Source organism: Phaethon aethereus (assembly GCF_964289735.1).
Source record: "Phaethon aethereus genome assembly, chromosome: 1".
NCBI classification, from domain to species: domain Eukaryota; kingdom Metazoa; phylum Chordata; class Aves; order Phaethontiformes; family Phaethontidae; genus Phaethon; species Phaethon aethereus.
The window spans coordinates 67,677,158-67,700,313 of NC_138575.1; the positions used below are offsets into that span (position 1 = coordinate 67,677,158).

Sequence of the window (23,156 nt, forward strand, 5' to 3'; positions counted from 1 at the left end):
GTTGAATGAGCACGTGTGTGCTCTGACACGTCTTGTACTAAAAAATCCTGTGGTTGGGCATTTGCTGAGAAGGTCCAAGGTGAAATTCTCTTCAGCTGGATTACGACCAAAAATTTGAACCTGTTTTGAAGGTAGCACCTGAACAAGGGAGATCTTAGCAGTTCTGGGCAGGGGTAACGTTGATGCCTCTTTCCCCCTCTCAAAGGATCTTGGTTTTGCTTTGCTGCAGCATGGGAAGGATTTTGAGATATCAGAGTCCTTTGTAGCAGGAAAAGCAATTTTTATCTTGAGCTTTGTGAGTTTCTTAACATCTCAGAGCTTCTATACCCAATCTATAAAATGAAAGGAAAAGGATTATTTTGATTTGTTTTGTCAGTCACTGCCTGTGTTTGGACTGTAAGCTCTTTGGGGTAGATCTTTCTGCATGCACAGTAGCTGTTGTAATATCATGCTGATTGGTTATTGTCCTGTTGTTATATTATGAAGAATCAACACCAAGACAAATGTTTGTCAAATTTTATCCTCCTTCAGGAAAACATTTATATTGAGTTGATGTTCAAACACTGAAACCATTTCCATTTCTAGCACAAAATAGTGATTCATAATTGTACAGGAATCTTTCAGGGTTTGCATTTTAAGTTGTGTCTTGCAAGCCGTGTGAATATTTCCAGACCTTTGTAAAGTGTGGCTGAAATGTGGTGCTCGTGCAGTAGAACTGCCAGCCCGCAGCGGTAGTGGTTCCCCGCTGCGGTTACTTGTCCTGGACGGGGAAGCGAGATGCAAGGACTTGGCCAAGGGCCCCCAGCAGATGCTGCCAGAACAAGGGTTTGGATCCAAAGTCTTTGAACTCAACTCTGTTGCCCTCTTCTTCACTTAAGGAGAAGGTTAAGTGTGAGATACAGATCGGTGCCAAATCCAGCTAGGCGGTTGTTAGGAGGCAGCAAGTTGCAATAGAAGCCGTAGGGGCCATTTTGCCCTGGGATTATCCTCCCTGAGCAGTTTCTCTTGGAAAATGTCCCGTGTACGAATTAGAGGTCTAACTCTGAACACAAAGAACTTGCTGTAGGGGCTGCGCTCAATGACGTTCCTTGTCCTCGAGAAGGCAGGGTAGTTGCCCATCCCAAGAAGCTGGGGCTAAGGATGCAGGTATAGCTGCCAAGCAAAATAAATACTGTGGTATAAGATATCATCACTTTGGGAGTGGGGAGAAATGGAAACTGAAAGGAAGAGAGGGATATAGCAATGCAAATAAGAGAGATGGAGCAATCAGATGGAAAGGACATCTAGGGTAAGAGAAATTTAAAGCTAAAGTCCAACTGCACACTGCAGAGAAACATATATGCTGCTTGGAACATTCAGTAAGTCTCCAGATCTTCTGGGTCCTTTCTCCACTGTCCTGGGCTGTGCAGAAAAGAGAAGAGGGGGCACTGCCCCAAACTTAGGTCTCCACTGTCCACTACTTATTTCTGTACCCAGAGATGATTTTGCGTGGATCAAGGCTTTGTTCTGCTGGCAGCAGTTGCTGCTGTGGGCCATCACGTTGCACTACGACCTTCTACTCATCAATTTAAAGCAGTCAGTAGTAGCCTTGTTGGCATCGCAGGGCCTTTCGCTGTGTCCAGTGTGGCGGGTGAGCCACGCGAAGAGGAAAAGATTTATTTCACAGATCTCAGGAAATTGCCTTGATTTGAGCCATTCATCACTCTGAGTTTGTAACCTTCTGTGGATGTCACCCAGACAGTGGTTTTACTTTTCATATCTTTTCTGGATGTTTCTTGATGTCAAATGTAAAGAAAGCAGGACTGTTATGTCCTCATTCTGCTCAACAGACAGGCCTTTCTCGAAAGACACTCCCTGAACGGGTGAATCTATCTAATCCCCTGTTCCAGCTCTAAAGGTTGGAGTAGGATCAGAGAATAGTTTTCTTACCTGGGCCTGTCATTCATAAAATAACAGCCAAAACTTTGCTTGCAGTCAGAGATTGTTATCAAAGTCTAGTAGCGATGGTGGGAGAGGATCTGGAAACTCTCTCCTGTGATGCAAGCAGGCACAGTCTCTACAAACTCTTGTTTTTTCTATCTGCTTCCATTCTTTCTCTCCTTCCTCGCTCGCCGCCCCCCCCCCCCCCCCCGGCTTTTTTTTCTCTCTGGTTTGGGGAAATGGAAGAATCCTTTGTTTCCAGGTTGTCCTCAGTAACCATGTAAGCTTCCCTCCAGTGCTGATAGTATAAGAATCTCTCCATCAAAAAAGACTTTATGCCTTACAGGACAGGTGTCTAAACTTGTACAGGCTTGAAAATAAACATGCATCAAAAGAACCATTTCCAGTTTTTTTAAATGCTATTTTTCTGGAAGAACCTGGGAACTTCCTTCTCTTCAGTGAAAACTGTTGGGTACATAAATGGTTTTTATCTCTGCTAACCTCTAACAAGTATTGCTAAATTGCCTAATAATTTGGTCATCACTAGTTTTCTTAAAATCAGCTTTCCTCATAGTAAATTGCTTACAAAACCTGTGCTAGTGACCATGTTTAAATATTATCAGTAGCATCAAAGAAAAGTGACCATGCATTTCCGGAGTTGAATGCCCTCGTCCAAAAAGATACTTGCAACGTTGCTGTGAAGACCTGTTATTTCACATGGCTATGTAGATCAGAACAGTCTTAAAAACTGTCTCATGCATACTAAGAGATGCTACTTTCTGTATTTGATTTTTTAAAAATTTTGTTTTACCCTTTAAAGCTTTTGTTATGTTGAAATGTTATGAGTTGCCTGAGCTTCGGCGGTAGGTGTTGGAAGTTGATCCTGTTTAAGTGCTCCTCAACAAGACATGTCTAATTATAGACCATTGCATAGGGGGAGATTCATAAATGGCTGATCTGTAGCTAAGAATGGTTTGAGGTGTAACCTTGAGACTGACTTGTATGCATGAAAATCATTTTGAAGATTGAGTGACTAGCGATTAGTAAGACAAGATGAAAAATGTTTTTGCCCTGCCAGCTGACCTTCTGCAGATCGGGGCTGGTTTTCCACAGAGAAGTGCTTAGCAAGAAGGAGAATGGGTTATGCAATTTGTTGGTTTAATTTGCATATTTATTCAAGTGCATCTTCCCAGTGACCTCCTAATAGCAGAGCAGTGTCAGGTGACAGTGCTTTTGCTGTCGCTGATGTCTGCCACGGTATCAGGCTGGCTTGTTCAGGAGGTGGGAAGGGCCAGGCTGGGTTCCTGTCCATGCCAAGGAGAAAAGCCTTCTTACCCGACCCAAAAACCAGAGTGTTCATACATGTATCTTTAATTAGACGGAGTGGGGCAGAGGGGCTAGGAGAGATGGGCAACGACTCAAGTGTTACCAAGGATCTGGTCTTCGTGAGGTTGAAAATCTTTTGGTTGCTCAAGCCAAAGCTCATGAGACTTGCCTGGCACTGATGAGAACTGGTTTTGGATACAGCCATAGTAGAGACATCCTTTCTGCTGCTCTTGCCGGTTACTGATGGTGTACCCATGCACTGAAGCTGGGAGGAACAACTCATTTTGTGAATAATAGGGCAGCTTTCACAAGTGGTGGAGCCCCAGGATGAGAGTCAGAACTGACTCTCCTGCTTGTCTGTGCGATGCAGAAGCTGCTGTAATGTGGAGTAGAAGCAACCAGCTGGTTTCACATTCACCAGCAGCATACAAGACCCAGGGGTCTTTACCTGTTTCCTGATGAATTGTCTGCAGTTTGAGATTTGCTGTAAGGATGACCATCTCTTTAATACCAACATGGGATTTTTTAATTTTTTTTTTAAACTGTATTCTCACATTCAGATTCCCTCATTTATATTAATAAATAGGTTGTGGTATTGCATGATGCCAGATGGATATTTGAGAAATAATTTGCTCGTATCCAAATTGTGAAATATTCTTGCAGCTCAGCTGGATCAAATTAAATTTTAATTAAAAAAAATAATGTGTTTACTTGAACCAAAACATTGCAAAGCAATAAACTAGTGGATTAAATACAAATTTGGGAAAATAATGCAATACAAATATGCTACCTCTACAGAATATTTTTAAGAACTAAATTTCTGTTAGGCTTCTGTTTGGGTTTTACTTTTAAAATAATGCTTTTGAACACTTAGGGACTATAATCTTCTGCTGGTATGTGACCAAGGTGGGTCTCCTGGAAAACACACTCAGCCTTAGAATTAGTAGTAAGTGGAGCAGAAGCAGACAGGCAGGAGCAAGCGAGAAGGTCTTACCACAATGTTTCCTTGAAGTTTACTTCTTTTTTTTCTCCTTTTCCCTTGTTAAAATACATGCTTTTTATAGAATCAGAGTAGTATTGTCCTGCAATTTAGAGAGAACTTTTGGTATACTTTTAATAAATGAATTTAACGATGGAAAAGATCTAGATAAGATATGGATACTTTTGTTCATCAGTTTCTTCCTGGGGCTAATGAGTTTTGACGAATTAAATAATGTCTAAGGCTTTTAAGCACTGTCTCATTTTCGAAAGAACATCTTACCATATAAACATGGTTTCTGTCTTGTTTTGTCACTGATGTCCTTGCCTACCAGATTTCAAAAGCGAAACACAGAAAGATAATTTAATGTCTGTCTCTCTCCCTGTCTAGATTATCAGCGTCTGATGACGGTGGCAGAGGGGATCACGACACTGCTGTTCCCATTTCAGTGGCAGCATGTGTACGTCCCCATCCTTCCTGCCTCTCTTCTCCATTTTCTGGACGCTCCCGTTCCCTACCTGATGGGGCTGCAGTCCAAGGAGGGAACCGACCGCTCCAAGCTGGAGCTGCCTCAGGAGGTCAGTCTCTTGTCTTTGGTCTTGCTATCCTGAAATGTGTTATTAATATTTGTGTGAATTGCTGCTGGAAAATGCCATACCTGGCGTTAGGATGCTTCTCTGGCACCGTGAAGACTGTTTGCCAGCAGGAGTGAGGTCATGGGGGAAGTCTCTGCAGCCCTTCCTGGTCCATTTCTGAATTTAATGAGTTCTGCTAATTGCATTGACTTCTAAATGCTTTTCTGTCTGCTTCTTGCTGTGATGCTGAACGTTTCTCTGCTTTGCCTACATCACACATTTCACCGAGTTTTGTTACTCCTTGTCAGCATCACAATCCTATTGACAGAGGGCTAAAGAGTGTTTCATCTGGGGATGGTCTTTATGAATCTGGATCTCAGGTGCGGTTGCTAGAAGGTGTAAACCTGTCCCTGACCACCTGCTGCTGATGAGAAGCATATCCTGTCCTGCCAACCTTGTCCCACCCACGGTGAGCCCACGTGTTCCTGGATGGGTTGAGGTCTCTTACTAGACCAGCATCCTGGCCTCAAACAAGACAGGTTTGCATTAATACCATGCCTGTGAACCACCGAGAGGCATACACACATGCATACTTTTAAAATATTGACTCACTCCAATGATGGTCTTTTGACTGAAGATCTTCGGTCCTCCCTTGCAATGGGAATTGAAAACTTTTCCTGGTCTATCACTTTTTTCCCCAGAGAAAAAAAGGAAGAAAAGGTCATCCTCCTAATCTAGGTTTAGTCACTGGTGGTGGAGAGGGAAATGGAAATTTTTCTCCTGAAAATTTGAGCAAGATGATTAAAACTGCTTTGCATTTTAACCTGTCCACTGATCACTCTCCATAATGCAAAGTCTTTGGGATATTGCTAGCCTGTCTGCATTCAAGATGGTGACTGGACACCTCTCTTGAGCATACCATGCATTTTAACTTGCGTTTCTTCTTAAAATCAGTGAGAACCCTAAGGATAACTGTTTGTATGACTGTAACGCCTTGTGACCGTGGCACGGCTGTGCTCAGCTCCATGCCGGGACCCCTCCTGGGCCCAAAGTCCCTAAGGCTTGCTTTATATGCTCTTACTGAGAAGGCAGATGGGAGCAGCAGCAGAGGAGAATATGCAAGAGGGGGAGTTTGTATGTGAAAGTGGAGGGATAAACACAGAACAAGGACAATACGGTTTTAAGAAAGGTCTGTTTTAAGTATTAGGTGGAGGTGACTGGTTATTAGCCTAGGTGGCACGTAACAGTGCAAGTCCAGTCTTACCTCGTGGATGCAATGGCCCAATTGCCTGAAATTTGCAGTGGTGTGGAAACGAAGCTGGTATGTAGCTATGCTTTTCAGTAAAACCATGCTAATATTACATAATTACTGTGATTTTTAAAATTATTAGTCATATGCTTTTAGTTAGCAGATTAAGCTGTCATTTTCCCTAAATTAAAATTTTAATGCGGTGGGCTTACAGTATCACTGGAATAACAAATATTGCCAGTGAGGAAAGAGTAATAGTGGGATAGAACCCCACCCCTCCGTTATGATGTTTAACAAATGAGTGAAAAATATCAGCACAGCATTTATGAACACCACAGGTCCAGTAATAACTGTGGGAGAGGGAAAGAAAGAAGGGGTATTGAACAGGGAAGATCTTGAATCTCAAATACCTCTAGACAATAAAAAAATAGAAAATCCTTCAACATGCGAGCGGTGATGAAGCGCTGTTCGCTTTTAGCATTCCTTTATTGTTCAGGCCAGGGGCTAGCTTTTCAAGCTCTTGGTCTAAATATAAACCATTTGTTTGTTAGAGATAAAAATGCTAGCAACTGGCCATCGTGCTGTCTTAAGGTTACTAATCTCTCTGCATTAACTTTAATCATCAGATGTTTTTGAAGAAAGAAGTGAGACCAATTCCCCAAGGGTTTTCTGAATCCAAATCTCATTTTTCAAATTTTGTAAATGATATGCAGAGCTGAAATTAAAAAGCCTTTGAAATGAAATATTGATAGATAAGAAGACAGTCCCTAAGCTAAAGAACTGTACTGACGCATACCACAACTCTTTAATAGCTGTATAGTTAAGTAAAGCAAATTGGTTTGTATGAAGAAATGCTTTTCTTTGTACAGTCCAAATTCATTATGAAAAAGTAAGCTGAAGGGACACTTCTGCTTTATTAAATGAATCCTAATACCCTTTAAAGTATCTGTGTGAAAGGTGATTAATGTCAAACACATCCCTGAAATATCCAAAATATAACCATGTTTGCTGTGGAATGGATTGTCCTGCTGAAAATGAACCTTTTCAGAAAAGGAGGAAAATAAGTCCTTTCTGTTCACGTAACCTGAAGATTAGTCTACAGTGTTTGGTGAGAAGAACAGTAAAAGTGCCTTGGAGAAGGTGGAGGAGCTGTGCTAATGGCCAAGTCAGGCTGACAAAGACCTGCTGCTGCTGCCCTGTGCGTTCCTGCAGCTCGTTCTGCAGCTTTATGCCAGGGTAAAACCCTTCGGAGCTCAGCACCTTGGGAATCTGACCCGGTTTAAGATTTTATTCAGCACAGTGCACTCGCAGAATTTCAGCTGTAAGCCGCAGTTCAGAAGATCAATTACTGTGTTTCATTCTGCTATTATTCCTGAGGGTGCATTTGCAATGTAATTAATTTTTATGTAGGGTTCTTCCATCCCCCCATTGACACTTTCCTAGTAAAAGTCTCTGCTCTACTAGATTCATGTCTTCACTTACCTTTAATCTTACGGGCTGAGATCCATCTCCATGCATAGCAGAGCTGTCTAAAAGCACTCAGTTTAAATCTCAGGCAGAGGAATTGCCAAGATTAAAAGCCTCCATGGAAGTAGTGGGTAGGGGGGAGTGGGGAGTGGGGAAATAGGGCTTGACCTCCAGTGGACAAGCTATACTCAGACGCGATCCCAAAGGATTTGTATGGGACCCTCTTCTATAGCTTTGCTCGTAGCAGCATTATCTTTCTCACCGAATACCTTGTTCCTTGGTAGCACAGCTACAGAGGTTTCTTGCAGTTGGGTCCTAGTAAAATAAGCGTGCCCCTGAGATGCAGCAATTCACACAAATAGTATTTACGTGGGCTGAGAAGTGGTGCTGCACATCCTGCTTGCTGATGTGTCCTTGTTTGGTCTGGGAGGGGATATAAAATCTTTGTAGTGGGAAGTTTGGGATCTGCAAGTCCCAGGAGAAAAAGAGGGGGCAGGAGGCTTTATTTGTTAAATCATTGCCATCCAGTTGGCCCCCAGCTTTACTGAAATCTGAAATGTCACAGGCTAGACAACGCAGCTTAAGTCTCCTGCATATGTGTGCTCTTACCCTTTTGTCTGGAAGCACCCTGGGAAAATAGGGCTACTTAGCAGAGGAGCCAATTCAGTGCTGAGCGTCCGTTTTGAAACTTCTCTTTGTATTTCAGGCAAACTTGTGCTTTGTAGACATCGATAACCATTTCATCGAACTGCCAGAGGAATTCCCCCAGTTCCCCAACAAGCTGGAGTTTATCCAGGAAATCTCCGAGGTTCTCCTGCAGTTTGGGATCCCGCCGGAGGGTAACCTGCACTGCAGCGACAGTGCCACCAAACTCAAGAACCTGGTTCTTAGCGACTTGGTGAACGACAAGAAGAATGGGAACATCCCTGGCAATGCCCTCAACATGTACGAGCTGCTGAAAGGCAACGAGACGATCGCCCGCCTGCAAGCTCTTGCCAAGAGAACGGGCGTGACGATGGAAAAAATGACCATCACGGCTCCCCTCGTGGAGAAGGAGAAGCATGGGAAGTTGCCGTGTGAGGAGGTGGAGCTGAGGGACTACAAACTGAACGTGCAGCTTCGCGAGGTTTTCGCCAACCGCTTCACGCAGATGTTTGCAGACTACGAGGCTTTCGTCATTCAGGCTGCCCCCGATATGGAGTCGTGGCTGACAAACAGGGAACAAATGCAAAACTTTGACAAAGTAAAGATAGCTGTGTATTAATTTTTCTATCTGAAAGTGTTTCGGGGAACAAAGGGGGAGAATAGCTGTATTATGTATATATAGCCTAGGTACTCTTTAATCCACCATTCCTTATCTGCCTGACAGAGATTTGTCCGTTTTGGTTACAGAGGGCCAGACTGCCTGCCCAAGTAACGTGGTGCAGATCCACTGAGCCGGTCAGAGCCATTCTGGCTTGTATGAACTAAGCTGGCAGGGGTCTGTCCAGCTGATGGGGCTTCTTCTGTGGGTTTGGTGGAAGGGTAGCAATGGGAAGTGACTTTTTTTTTTTCCCTCTTTTCTTTGCTGAGAGGAGAGGTGCACATATGAGACAAAACCCAAATCCAGTCTTTCTTGTTTCCTATATCTCGCAGTAGGGCTTTTTGTTAATGAGTTTTGTTGTTGTGTAGAAGGTTACCACATCGTTATGGCAGAAGAGTGCTGTTACGGTTCCCTTGTAGTGTGTACACAAGAGTGAAAAGGAAGCTGAGATTAGAAATGGGGAAATAAACTGACTGTGGGCCAGCAAGAGGAATGAGAAACATTTGGAAGCTTGCACAGTTATTATTTTCTAGTGACTCTGCAAAGTAGATAGTGCTCTTAGCCATCAGCTTTTTCAGATACAAGTCCTTCTCCAAGGAGAATGTTACAGGGGTAAACAGTCAGGAACAGACTAAATTTTGATTTGAGTCAGGTTTTGATTAAAAAAAAAAAAATGCTGCCATGCCTTTTATTGGTCTTGTTTGTATTTAGGCATTGAACAGTGCAGCATTCAAAAGGAGGGGGTTGTTTGGGCAGTCTCTGCTAGTAATGCTACTATAAAATGGGCTGATAAGGTTAGGGTTTTCAAACCTCAGTTAGAGACTTAGGCGCACGCTCAATTTTAATTGGAATGTCATGATTAATTGTCCTGCTTAGCCTCACAAAAGAGCATTAGCTGAAGAGCACTGTACACCCCTTGATATGTATGTATGACACCTTAATAAGCGGTCGGGGCCTAAGCAGGGTTGCACAGACCAGAGGTTCCGAGTGGACACACATGGCAGCGGTCTGCTGTGGGTCTCACAGGGCTCGTACTTGCGGGTGGTAGCTGCTAGGCTGCTTTGAAAGAGCTGGCAGCACAGGCACTTCTTCAGTAACTCCATATTCCCTTTACTCTAGCTGTCGAGAAGCCTCCTCGACTGCTTATTTCTCACAGTCCTGACCAAAGAGGTCACCCGTGAGCCAAACAGCTTCATAGCTGGACCCTGACCTCCCCAGGAGGTGTTTTTTATGGTAGGGAGGCCTTGTCCAAGCCTCCCCGTTGGCTGCTGGGTCGGTTCTCTGCTGCTTGTTGTGTTGACGCCAGGCGGGAACGTGGCACTAACGAGCTGTTCTATATTCCAGGCTTCCTTCCTTTCGGACCAACCCGAGCCTTACCTCCCATTCCTTTCACACTTCATCGAAACACAGATGTTTGCAACCTTCATAGACAATAAGATAATCTCCCAGTGGGAAGAGAAGGACCCTTTTCTGCGAGTTTTTGACTCCCGGATTGAGAAAATAAGGCTGTATAATGTCAGGGCCCCTGCACTGCGGACATCCAACTATCAGAAATGCAGCACTTTGAAAGAAGCAGGTATGTTCAGGTGGGCTAGTGAAATATTCAAAAGTACAATGTCAGCCACAAAGAAATACATGTCTTCAGTCACCTGAGCGCTGCAGCCAGTGAGGAAGCCCTAGAGCTACCTGAGAAGGATTCAGTGGTGATCTTGTTTTCCCTAGACAAAAACTTCAGCATGCTTTTAAACACCAAAACCAGCAGGAGCCTTTACCTTCCCTTCGAGCTCTCCTAGGCTGGTGCCTTTAATAAACACAAACCAAATGCCAGGACTGGGCTCGCTGTTTCTCGTTTCAGGTGGCTCCTCTTCCATTGCCAGGAGAGCTTTCCTTCACCGTGGTGGCGGGACCAGAGCCAGCCACACTGAGGAGCCAAAGCCCCGGTGTCTGCTCCACTGGCCTCATCTCCCCCTTTCCCCTTTCCTGTAAAAAGACCTTTTTTTTTTTTTTTTTGCCTTATGCCATTTGGTTGGAGCAGCAGGGGATGCTGGGCACCTAATCCTGTGTGGCATATTTAGTAGCTCCAGCAATAGATTCTCAATGTTAATGAACAATATCCTGTGTGCTGAAGATTTGGATTTTTTTTCCATTACAGTCAGAGGATGCATTTTCAAATTATACTTGAGTTTCTTACTCAAGTTTCTTACTCTTACCCGTGCAAGTATTTATTTCATTTTCAAGTAATACAGGGATATTACACTCTTAAACTCATTGGGACACGTATTAATGAACTGGGGCAAAACACATTCCTCATGGTGGTTGTTTTGGTTTTTTAAATTCCTTCAGAGCATTTCACTTGTTACAAATGTGGTAGAAATGGAAATCCTATGTCTGCTTAACTTTTTCTATTTAAAATCAATTCTAATTTGCAGGTCGACTGTCTATTCAGCGTCTAGTTTTGGTAGATATTGTGGCACCGGAACCTCATTTTCTGTCTTGTGAAAAGCAGCAAACTGATAGTAATACCAGCTTTCCTTCATATTTACCATTCACAATATATGTGACCCTAGCACCAATCCAGCACCTGTTTGTTTAACCTACTATTTTCGGAACCCTTCAAACCTCTGACCCCACACTACCCAGTCCTTCTCTCCAAAATAAAACTGTACAAAGTGATTTTTTTTTTTTTTTTTTTTTTGGTAGAGGGGGAAAAAGAAGTTGCTGAGTTTCTAATGATAATGTATGTAAATCTTATGACAGTTTCTTTCCCATCACAGTTTTATAAAATAGGAAATGAGTTCTGTGTTGTTCTTGACAAATGGAAAATGGATTTGGCTTCCATATTTTTGCATATTTACTCACTAGTCGTGATATGCCGAAAAGAATGGGCCTGCCCGTTAATGGCTGGGCTATAAAGACTTGAATATTAAAGTTGCTAATTAAATGCTGATTCCCCCATACACCCCCTTTCCCCTCTCCTTCACACTGCATCTGACTCAGTGTTGAGAGGGTGACAGATTTTATTTTCATCCTGCTCAAGATTTGAGTTGAAGTCCTCACGTCCTTGAAGCAAGAGACTGAAGCGCATTAGTCTCAGGGGACCGGAGGTTCCTGGGGAGCCTTCTCTGGTCTTGCTGTAGCCTCCCCTGTTTCCAAGCATCTGTTCATCATCTTGATGCTGCTCAGGCCTTGCTACAGTTAGCTATGGGTTTTGTTTTTTTTTTTTTTTTGAAGGCCTGTCATCCAGTAATGGCATATCTAATTTCAGGAGGAGGATCATTATAGGTGCCAGAGGTTTGCAAAACTCGGGTATCGGTCCCCGTGCATCTCCCCAGGGAGACATGTCTGGGGCAAAGCAAGATGCCCAACCTGACGGAGAGTTGCAGCCGGCCTCAGAGGCCTCCGTTCTGCTGATGGAGCATTAAAGCCAAACCACAGAACTGCAGGGAAAGATTGCACTGCTCTTGCTGAATCATAACCCGTCTCGTAGGCTCCCGTAAATACCTGCTTGCTTAACCGCTAACTCGTTTGTGCTAATGCTAGTTGCGTTGGGTGAAGGATCTAAAAGCAAAATAACAAAATAACAGCGCAGATGTTCCCTTGCTTCTGTAAGCGACAGATTTCTGGGTGTAAAGTTCTATTTAACTTCTTAGAGTGTTCTCAGGGATCGGAGCATGACCACTTCTGTTGCCGTAGTGTGTGTCTTCAGGTGGTTCACTAACGCAGTTGTTCACCTGTGACTGTGACTTGCAGCCCAATCCATCGAGCAGCGGCTGATGAAGATCGATCACACAGCCATCCACCCGCACTTACTCGATATGAAGATCGGCCAAGGGAAATACGAACAAGGGTTTTTCCCAAAGTTGCAGTCAGATGTCTTGGCAACGGGACCTACCAATAACAAGTAAGCACAGGTTTTATTTTCTGGATTTGAAAGCAGGTTTCTCATATAAAAGATTCACGTCATTGGACAGTATCCTAATTTTGGATGGCTTCTGACCGGTCTAATGAACCCTAGCAATTCTTTTCGTTTCTGGTTTGTATGGGCTGAATTTTTGAAGTTATAGCCATGGTTTGGGTTACGGTAGAAAGCATTGGCTCTGGTTTTGGGAAGATTCCTCAGTGCTATTTTCTCTTTCAGTGGTAAGTACTCTGTCTCCTCATACATATTTTTAGTTTTACCATTGCTGTAATAAATGTAAAATTCGTTTCCTTGATGGTTTGCACGGACTAGGATAATTTGGAAACGCAAGCCAAAATTCAGGTTCTGAAAGAAATTTTGGTATTGAAGCCTCCACAGCATCATGCAGAATGAAATTAATCCCCACTCTGTTCCTCTCTTCTTTAGCTGTTAGTACATGGCCCAAAGATTTTTATAGCTCTTTCAGTTTCCACGTTGGAGTAACCTGGAAGAATAACTTGATGGGGGTGGCAAGTATGTGGTTCTGTACCTGGGTCTCTCTTCTGTGTCTGATATGGTTCTGTAGTGCACTTTGATATGAAAGTAGGGGTACCTATAGCTGTGGAATTGAGCATGTCATTACATAGTTAATTTACCTAATGTAAAATGAGAACGTGTAGTATTGATACACTTTACATTTATACCGTTGTAATATAAAGTGAGTGCTGTTAAGTTTTGGGTTGGTTGTTTCTTCTTTCTTTATTCCCACAAAACCCAGGAATGAGGAGAGGGTTTCGACCCCTTCAAAAATGGAAGATTTGTGCATCAGTGCTTACTACTTCATGAAATTATTAGCTGAAACCCTCACTTCCAGTTTCTGTAGTAGGCCAAAATGTGGGAGCACAGATAAATCTGAGAGCTCCAAAAGCTATGATTGTCCAAATGCTAAAGCTATCTCTTGTTTTAGACACATGCACGCCCACATGCCGCACTGAGCTCCTGTGTGAGGTGCCCACTCAATTCTATTTATACACCTTTTGTGCACCCCAGTGCTAGCTTATCCCTTTTTAATAATTTACTAGGAATAAAACTTGCAAATGATAAAATAAGATATCCTTAAGCATGGAATGCAATTCTGTAAAGGGAAAAAAAAAAAGAAAACCAACAACCAAAAGGAGGAACGCGCATTTCAAAATTCCTTTGTTTGCGGTCTTCTTGCAATCAGAGACAAAAGCTTATGGGTAATGCTCCCTTGAGGAATAGAGAATTCCTTCATCTTGTGGGATGCTGTGTTTAGCAGTCTGCCCGTTATCCTTATGGTAGGTTTCAGTTTTACAGTGTCAGCAACAGTGTGAGTGTGACTAGCCTGCTCGAAGTTGCCCACATCTTCTGACTCTATTGCAGAATCGTAGTGAATCTATGAATAAGCATAAAATTAAAAAAATAGTTTCCCTTATGCCTTTTGAGATGCTTCTGTTAGATTGGTATCTAGTCTAAAACGTGACTTTAACTCCTTGAGTGATAACTTGATTTAGGCAGCTGGTTTTGGTCTTCGAATTGCAGTGTATTTCAGAATTTGTAAGTACCAAAATCCCATTACTTACCACAAAGCAGTGTCAAAGTGACAAATGTTTGGAATTCCTCCAGTTGTATATTGCCAAAAAGGTCTGTAATTGGAAAATCTCAAGACCATCTGTTTATATCTTTCTGCTTCCTGGCTTTTTATGTGAGCAGCTGAGAGGACTCTTTCTCTCTGGTTTAAGACATGTAATTCTGCTGAATTTACACCCACATGTAAAACAGATAGCCTTTTCATGCTCTCTGCGAATAGAGCATAATTCTCTTGACCACAAAATCAATTGAAGCATAGCCTTCCATTAATTTGAATTTCCCAGTATATGCTTCTTGGAGATACCTTGTATTTGCCTATGGGGCTGGGGGAAGAGAACATTTCAGCTACATCTCCAGGCACTTGGGATGTAGCTATTGTGCGTGTTCATAAAGTTAATGCAAAGGATATTGCTGTGTAGATGAGAATTATTTTTGCAGACTTCAGTTCTACGTAGCAAATTTTGTCCTGAATTTTGTAAGGAAGTGTTTTTGCAGGGAAAAAAAAAATAATTTCCGTGCTCCAGTTGATTGTTGTTGGACAGTAGCAAATAAACAAATTCAAAGCTGTTTTCATGAAAACCTGTTCTCACTGGCCAGCAATCAGATTTTTATTGCTTCCCTTTATGGATAGATAAAGGAACAAAGATATAACTAGAGCTCGTAATGTTACCTAGCTATTCCCTTCCTGTAGTCAGGCAGGGCACTGAAGGGACCTCAGTCAGTGACTGGGCTGTTATGTTGTATAATAGATTGTATCTAAATCAGAAACAGAATGGAAAGACCGAGCACTTTGAGTTTGTTTAGTCCTAGATCCTGTATGTGATCCCAGAAAACCACGTTGCCTAGAGAGGCAGAAATTGTGTTTGGGAGAGGAGGTGTCTGGCTCTTGCTTGCTGGGCATGGAGAGCGGCGCTTGGGGACAGAGAGAGGGTTGACAGTTGTCGTGGATCCCTTCCACTTAAACGCAGCTGGAAACAAGTGTTGATCACGTGTTAAAACACTGTCATAGAAGTGAAGTCTAATAATGTCTCATCTGTCAGCCCAAGGCCGTGCTCAGCAGCGTGCTTTGCCCCACTTCTGTCATTCCGCTGCCGCCTCCTGCTTCCCCCCAAGATGTTCTCTAGAAGACTGGACAAGGGGGTGAGCCTGTGCTCCTCTGGCCCTAGCTAGCATTACACTTCTTGCTGCTTTCTTTCATTTGCTTGGTCATTTGTGGGTCAGGAGAGCACCTCCTTTTACATTTGTGCCTATTCTGACCAGCATTCAGACTGCAGGTGCGTGCTTGGTGTCATCGGGACTGGTCTTTACCTCTTCCCCCATGGTGATCATGAAACGATGACTTGCTCAGCTAAGCAAGAACTTCACTGAAAGTAACTCCAAACTGCACTTCACTGGAAAGAAATTAAAAGTTTAAAAACAAACAAATGGGGGGGGGGGAAAAGAAGAAAAGAAACAAACCCCAACAGAAAACCCAAACAAATGAAACAAACCCCACCCCAAGCCCCCACCTCCATAAAATTGAAGAGGCAGCTCACAGGTATACCATTGTCCTAATCATCTTTTTGATCAAAACTGCCAGAACACAGAAAGACATTAACTGCAGAATATGCAGATCTAAACTTAAGCAAAAGGTGATAACTATCATATCCAAATATTTCCAGAAATTGAAAAAAACATTTTTTTTCTGTAAAGAAGAAAAATTCATCCCAGCTAACCGCAATTAGAAAAGAAAAAAACAAAACAAAACAAAAAAACACCACCAAAACCAACAAAAAACAAACCCTACCCAGAAACCCTACCCAGTTCTGCCCTCTTTCCCATCAGGCAGCAATGTCCCACTTGAGGGACTCCCTCTGCACTCATCGCCTTTGATACATCCCCCCTTCATGGGAAAACCTGAATCTACAGACAGCAGCTGCAGCTTCCTCTGGGTTCAAAAGTGGCCCGTCCATGCTGCTTTAACCTTGTAAAGCAATGGCTTCTGCAGAAGGCCTCCTAGAAAGTGTCCCAAGAGAAAACAGGCTGCAGTCCCTTAGGCAGTTTGTCTGTTAAACTGGAAAAAGCAGAGGTTTCCGGAGTCCTCCTTTCCTTTTTTCAAACCCCAGCACTACACTGTGTTTTCTACATGTTCCCCTCTTCCTTCCCTGCATGCATTTTCTGCCAGGATTTTGAAATTGTAGCTGGGACTCCGTTGGCTGGTGCATTTGCAATGATCCAGGAGAGGAATTTGAATGACAAAAAGCCAAGCTACATAAACACTTCATGGGTTTTGATTAGCTAATTGTTAAATTAGGGTGAATATGCTTACAGTGCAAAATTAAAACAATGAAACAAGCTGTGTTTTCAATTTAATTGATTACCTTATAACTTAATTTGTACTGAGAAGCTTGATAAATGAGATTAAATACTGCAGAGGAAAACAGTGATTGCACACCAAGCATGGGAATACATTTGCATCCTGGGAATTTGTAGTGAATGCCTGCAAAGAGCAACTGAACTGATTTTTTTTTTTCTTAGTTTCATTTGGTTTTCGAAGGAAGGTTTTGCTTTGTTACACATTTACAGAACGACTTTATTTCTCCTTTTTAGCCTTTCTCTTTGTTTAGCCCTGTTTTTTTCCACCTTCTTTATCTGAGCCCCGCTTTTCTCCTTGCTTCCTTCCCTGACCAGCCTGTTTCCTCTTCCCTGCCCTGGCTGCTTCTCTCTCCGGAGCCCTCTCGCATGTCCCCCGGTTTCCTGCGCGCTGCGTGCTTTTATCTGTCTCTGGCGTCCTGCCTGACCGGCAGCGAGCCCCAAAGGAGGGCGTGGGCCAAGCCCTCAAGCACAGACCCCGCTATGCTTGGACTCCTCACCTGGGTCATTAGCCAAGTGATGCCTTGCTCCGACCCATGAAGCGGATTTTGAAAGTATTTGTTTGCTTGCTCCGGGCATTTGTTCCTGTGCTGCGCTTTGCTGACCTCACCACTGTGTCAGTATTTGTAAAGATGACGTGTTAGGAGTGTACGAAGTTGGTTCATTTTTGTGCTCTGGTTTACGGCACGACTTACATGGATACTGTCCCATGGCCTCCATCACCGGCCCCCGCTTCAAGTTGCGAACTGCCCAGCCTTTATCTGCCTGGTGCTCTCGTTCTCCTCATTTTTAAATAGGACTACCGTTTGCTTATTCGCTAACATCAACGTCAGTTAATGTTTTTAAAGAAAATATTTTTTATATATATATATAGATAATGCAAAGTGGTTGCTGGATCTCTATATGATGATAGAATTCATTCTGGTTTTAACTAAATTATTTTTTGAATGGGAAATGGTCTGTCTCTTGTACAGAGTGCTTCATATTATATGGGCTTTTTCTGTCTCCCTATCTGTTGGGTACTGTTTTAAGACTAGCTTAAAAAATGGAAGATTTGTGCATCAATGCTTACTACTTCATGAAATTATTAGCTCAAACCCTCACCTCCAGTTTCTGTGGTAGGTCAAAATGTGGGAGCACAGATAAATCTGAGAGCTCTAAACTCTTTTTTTTTTTCTTCTTTCAGTCAAGCCAACAATTGCATTTTCAAGTACTATAGAGTAGCATCCCTATAGAGCAGCACGTCTAAATGAGTGAGAAATGAGCCAGCAATGAGCCAGCCACACACAACACTGATGTTTAAATGTTGTGAGTAGGAAAAACTCACCTTTTAGGTATGAAAATCGGAAACAAGCAGTTGCTACACATTAGGTAACCTAATATAGCAAACCACTGGCAGGTGCAATGAGAATATTAACCACTTGTGTTCAAATACATTCATTTTCAAGAATAAAGTGTGACTTACGATCTGTGCTTAAAAATGGTTTCTGAAATAGGAACTATGTGCTATAGGGACTTGGAACCTGATGGGCGAGTCTCCTGAGAGCTGATCCTCTTCTCAGCTGGTGCAAGGTGGGAAAAGGGCAATTAACTTCTTTCGGTTAATACATCATTTTAAAATAGCTATGCAGAATTAAAGTTCACAGGGAGAAGTGTGTGTCTTGCATCCTCTATTCTATTTACTCTCCCCTGAACAGTGTTACTGTCTCAAGGGGACATAATCTGACGAGACAGCCTGTCGGCACAAGACCGCTCTCTGCAAGGCATTTTGTTCATTTTTGTCCACCCTATCAGCAGTTGAAAAGCTTTCCTCTTCAGCCCTGCAGCAGAGATGGAAAAGGTGCATTGGTCTCCATCTGAGCCTTCACCCTCCTTACCACGCAGCAGTGTGTGCGGGGCACGCTCGCAGTGCAGAAGCCCTCCCCTCTCCGCCCACCCGCAATCAGGTGGAGCTTGGTTTCCACCTTCCTTTTAGTTTGTTCGGTCCAACGTATATTTAAGTTGGAATCTCCGTGTAGTCCCGTGCAAACTACCTCTGATCCCAAGCGGGTTACGTGTGCGGTCTGCACGTATTTAGCGTGTGCAGGTTGCGTGCGCGCTTTAGGGGGGTTTGGTGGAGGGTGTAGTATAGCTATGTGCTAATCTGTTAATAGAGGAACGCAGTCAGTTAGCTCCTGTGGCGGAAGTATATAGGTAAAAGGGGTATTGTCATGATGCGCAGACCTAAACAGCAGTCTGCCTCGGGACGTGGTCTATCTGAGGAGATTGGGTTCTGCCCTACAGACAAGTGCATTTGTCTCCTTCTTCCTCTGTTATCACTGTAAATAGATTGTAAATTATGATAGTGATTTTCATGGCGATGGCAGTATCAGTTAATTCCATCTGTGAACGAAGTTCTCTAGCAGCATTCTGCATGTATTGCAGTATATATCCGGCCTGTTACACCAAGGTCTGGTTTGGGTAGATGTAATTTCTTCATTTCTCCATGGAGCTTTCAAAGGGGAGGGCGGGGGGGAGGTAGGAGGGGAGAGAGAGATGTACACATGGTTGCAGTGTAGCATGGCCAGTCCTGGTGTGAGGCTGCCGTTTTGCTAGATTGGTTTCTGACAGTTCAGCTTTGATGCTGGCTGCCTTGTCATTTTTATTGCAGAAATTAAACATCCCAGGTTAAGTATCATCTTTTTCAAGTGTCACCTTTACATTTCCTCCAACCTCTGCAAACCTATTCCTATGCTTGTTGGGTCTAATTTGATATTAAACAATACTGACTTCACTGTCTTCATGTTAAAAGGGTCTTGGTTGGCGGTGCCTTCATTTCATTTCTCTGTGTCAAACAGAGCACAGTCTTCCCTCTTCACCGAGAGGGTGGTCAAGCATTGGAACAGGCTGCCCAGGGAGGTGGTGGAGTCGCCATCTCTGGAAGTGTTCAAAAAAACGTGTGGATGTGGTGCTTCAGGACATGGTTTAGGGGACATGGTGGCGCTGGATTAGTGGACTTGATGATCTTGAAGGTCCTTTCCAACCTTAGTGATTCTGTGATTCCGTGGTCCCTCCTCTGAAATGTCACTGCTTTTTCACAGCCCCTGGAGGTGAAGAGCATTTGGACATGGGAGTTAGAGGCAGGCAGGCTGCTGAAAAGAGCCTTTTCTCCCTTCTCCATGTAGGTAGTCCATGCTCATGGCTCTACAGGCAAAAAAGATAAGGGGAGGGGGTGTTTTTCGGGTCAGGGAGTACTTGGGCAACACCTAGCCTGGGCAGCAGTGCTGTCTGTGCTCCTGGGCACCGAGCAGCTTGGGGGCTCATCCCCCCAGGCAGGGAGCAGGCTGGAGGGCTTCGTCTCCTCCGGCGTCTGCTCCACAGGGTCACGAGCGGCGGTGGTTGGGCTGAAATCCAAGGACTAAGGGCTGTCAACAAGCGGATGTTTGCCTGTGTGAGCAACAGTTTTCCTCAGCAGCACCAGGGCTGAGGTGGGTATGAGGCAGCAGCTGGTGGCAGGGCCAGGAGAGGCACCCGCATGGGATTTCGGCCACCCAAGGGGGATGGTGTGACTGCTGGGCAGGGCTTTTACCCCCCTTAAAATCACTTCAAGTGACCAAAGGGACAGGAGGAATAATTTAAAATGCAGTCTGTGCTGATGAGAGGAGAGGGAATGGTTATTGTAATATTGAAGCATTATTTTGGGAAAATTCTGTGTGGCCCAGTAAAGAAAAGGCTTTAAAAGATTTAGCTGCTTAATCCTGCTTATCTGCTGTTGGATCTTCACAAAATCTCCCGGAGAGATTCAGAGTGGCATCCGAATGCACAGACCTCAGCTGGCGCCCCGACAGCTCATCTTCCTCAGCTTGGGGGTCGGGGAAGAGGGAGTGCGCAGCTCGCTGCGTGTGCAAGTGCTCCAGCTAATGAGCCGCAGTCTTTTTTTTCATAAACGCCTAATGGTCTTTAAGCTTGTGTGCTTAAAATGTTCAAATAGTTCTGATTAATAATCTGGAGAATGGTCTGTGCCTTCTCCCAGATGGAGCACAGGGCTGGAATTAACTGAAAATGCTTTAATGAAGGTGTATTACTTGTAATTATTCTGTGGCTTTCATTCTGCTTTCACTTTTGGTGAGACGTCTTCCCTCAAAAGATGCTTCTGGCAGTTCTTACATCTTCCAGTAACTGTAGAAATGCAGGATCCAAGCTTTGTCTAGAATTCAGAAAATACCAGATAAATTGGGGCAGAAAAATATGATATGGGTAATATTTGATCTGTAAGTTTTCTATGTACTATTGGCATTCTGTCGTGTGAAATGTAAGCGTGGTACTAACTTGCAATAAATAGAAGGTCTCCAGAGCCAGGTAGCTAAAGTCACTTCTACATCTGCTGTCCTCTGTTCCAGCGGCTGTTTTTTTTCATCATTTCTACTTGTTCAGGTTATTAAAATGTAGGGTTTTATTCCCCCCCTCTCAGTCATCTCATGAGGTGTTGGGTGTTGCTTCTGGGGCAAGGGGGGGAAGTAGTGACTTATTAAACTCATGGGCGGTATATTTTTAAGACTTCCAAGGAGGTGCAAAGACACTTATGTCAGTAATGTATTCCTCTGAGAAGGTATCAGCATTTACTGTGCAGACACCTATTGGGCTGTTTTGTTTAGTTACCAAAGACTTGAGGCTATGTTGCTTTAAAAATAAATTTCTTGTCGTATGGGATGGTGAGGTGCTGAACCATAATTACATGCAGCCCCAGGTGTCTGTTTCTTCCTTTGTACTTGTCGTCTTGACATTATTTGGGAGGTAGGAAGGGACTTTGATTTGACTATGAAAACTGTAGTTCCTGTGATTTTTTTCCCTTTGTATCTGTGCAGTTAGCCAAAATTTGGTCTTCGGTTGACCCACTGGAAAAATTTGTGGAGATAGTTAGTCAGGTATATGTATGCAAAGTCCTTCTCTCTGGAAACAGGAGACTGGTACACTTGGTTACTAGGGTCGCATCTCTGAACTTCTCTTGGGTCAGATTCCCCACCCTACGCATCCCCATCGGCTTGCTGGACGTGTTAGAACCCAAGTCCGGCCCTGTGCAAGGGTTTCTTCCTCCATCCATGCTTGCATCTGCCTACATGTCGCCAGCTGAAACTCCTTGCCCAACTAGTTAGTTCAGATCCCAGATCTTGTATCTATGTGCTCTTGTTTGGGGTGCACCCAGGAATAGATGGGTTTGGGATCTGGAGACTGCTGTCTTGCCAGTATCACATGTGTGAAGAGGCTCACCAAGCACACACTTCTGTCTTTGATGTGGGCCTCTCTAGGTTTCCTCTGTGTAGATATATCAAAGGCAGAAAACCCAAATCCCCAGGGGCTCTGCCTGTCGATCACAGCTCTTCTAGAAAAAGCCATCACAGAGCAGTCATTCTGGCGTGGTGCCCGGCATGGACACTTCAGTCTGGACTAAAGGGGCCAGGATGAAGGCAGGTTTTGAAGGTACTCAGGTTGGGGTGTGGGGAGTGTTGTTTTCTTAGTTGTTTTTTTTGTCTGCTTGGTTTTTTGTTTTGTATTCCAGATTTAGGTTATCCCTTCAAATTCTTCCAGGCAGTATCCTCCCATAGGTAGAGACTTATTCGTACATCCTGCCAGGCACCGGAGCAGGAGTGCTGGCCTGGGCAGGCTTTGTGTTCTGGTCCGCCTTGGTTTTGCTCTTTAACTTCTGAGTGCAGGAGAGGGGCAGAAGAGATGACTTCATGAAATGACTGAAAGGCTACACACTTAAAGGCTTTTTTTTTTCTTTTTACTGTATTTGAAATATATTTTTAATTGTAGTAAACACAACCACAGTAATTAAGTAAGATTATTCTGAAGATACAGCCTTCATGTTGATGTCGGAGACAAATGAAAGATTCTAGGGGGGCAAGTCAGTAGGAGACAACACAATTAAAGATTAATGAACCCAGATCTAGTGGTCAAGAAGATGGAGAAGTAGTTGTACTTAAGCAGTAAACCATGAAGACTGAGTTGTTCTTTTACTCTTGAAAAATGTAACTGTCATGAGGTCAGCAAAATCCACAGTAACGGGGGTAAAGGCAGCAGGGGGAGATTGCGACCACTGACTCAGTGGAGGGACTATGCAAACTACCACCCCCACACACTTTCTAGGCACATGCATGATAATTTAAATATGTGTAACCAATAATAAGCAATGTGGTAATTACTAGCCAATGAATGTAAATTTGGGAGGCTCTCCTATTGGTTTTGCTAGTTGTGTAACGGGATAAATACGTGGCGATTCCTCAGTGCGGTGTACTAGCTTTGTGGAATACCACCTAGCACCCATAGCTGCACAAATATGCTTTAAATAAAATATCTCTGCTCTGTGTGTATATTGGAGTGTTGCACACCGGGTATACAATCCCACTTTTGGGACAAAAATGTGCATTAAGATACTTATTTTTAATGCTTCATAGGTTGCTTTTTACGGTGCTATTTCAGCTTTCTTTTATAAATAA

General features: G+C 43.5%; 1 protein-coding gene across 4 annotated transcripts in view; it reads left to right on the plus strand.

Annotated features, from left to right (window-relative positions):
• Positions 1 to 23,156, plus strand: part of DENND5B (DENN domain containing 5B) — a gene marked incomplete at both ends in the record, with an annotated part of 115,161 nt that overhangs the window by 68,918 nt on the left and 23,087 nt on the right. For 3 of the 4 annotated variants that reach the window (XM_082010772.1, XM_082010773.1, XM_082010774.1), the window contains 4 exons: positions 4,616 to 4,803; positions 8,223 to 8,759; positions 10,164 to 10,395; positions 12,570 to 12,720. In XM_082010772.1, coding sequence (XP_081866898.1) covers positions 4,616 to 4,803; positions 8,223 to 8,759; positions 10,164 to 10,395; positions 12,570 to 12,720 — 1,108 coding nt within the window. Of the gene's footprint in view, positions 1 to 4,615; positions 4,804 to 8,222; positions 8,760 to 10,163; positions 10,396 to 11,248; positions 11,336 to 12,569; positions 12,721 to 23,156 lie in introns of all 4 variants that reach the window. The other variant, XM_082010771.1, reaches the window with a different exon arrangement.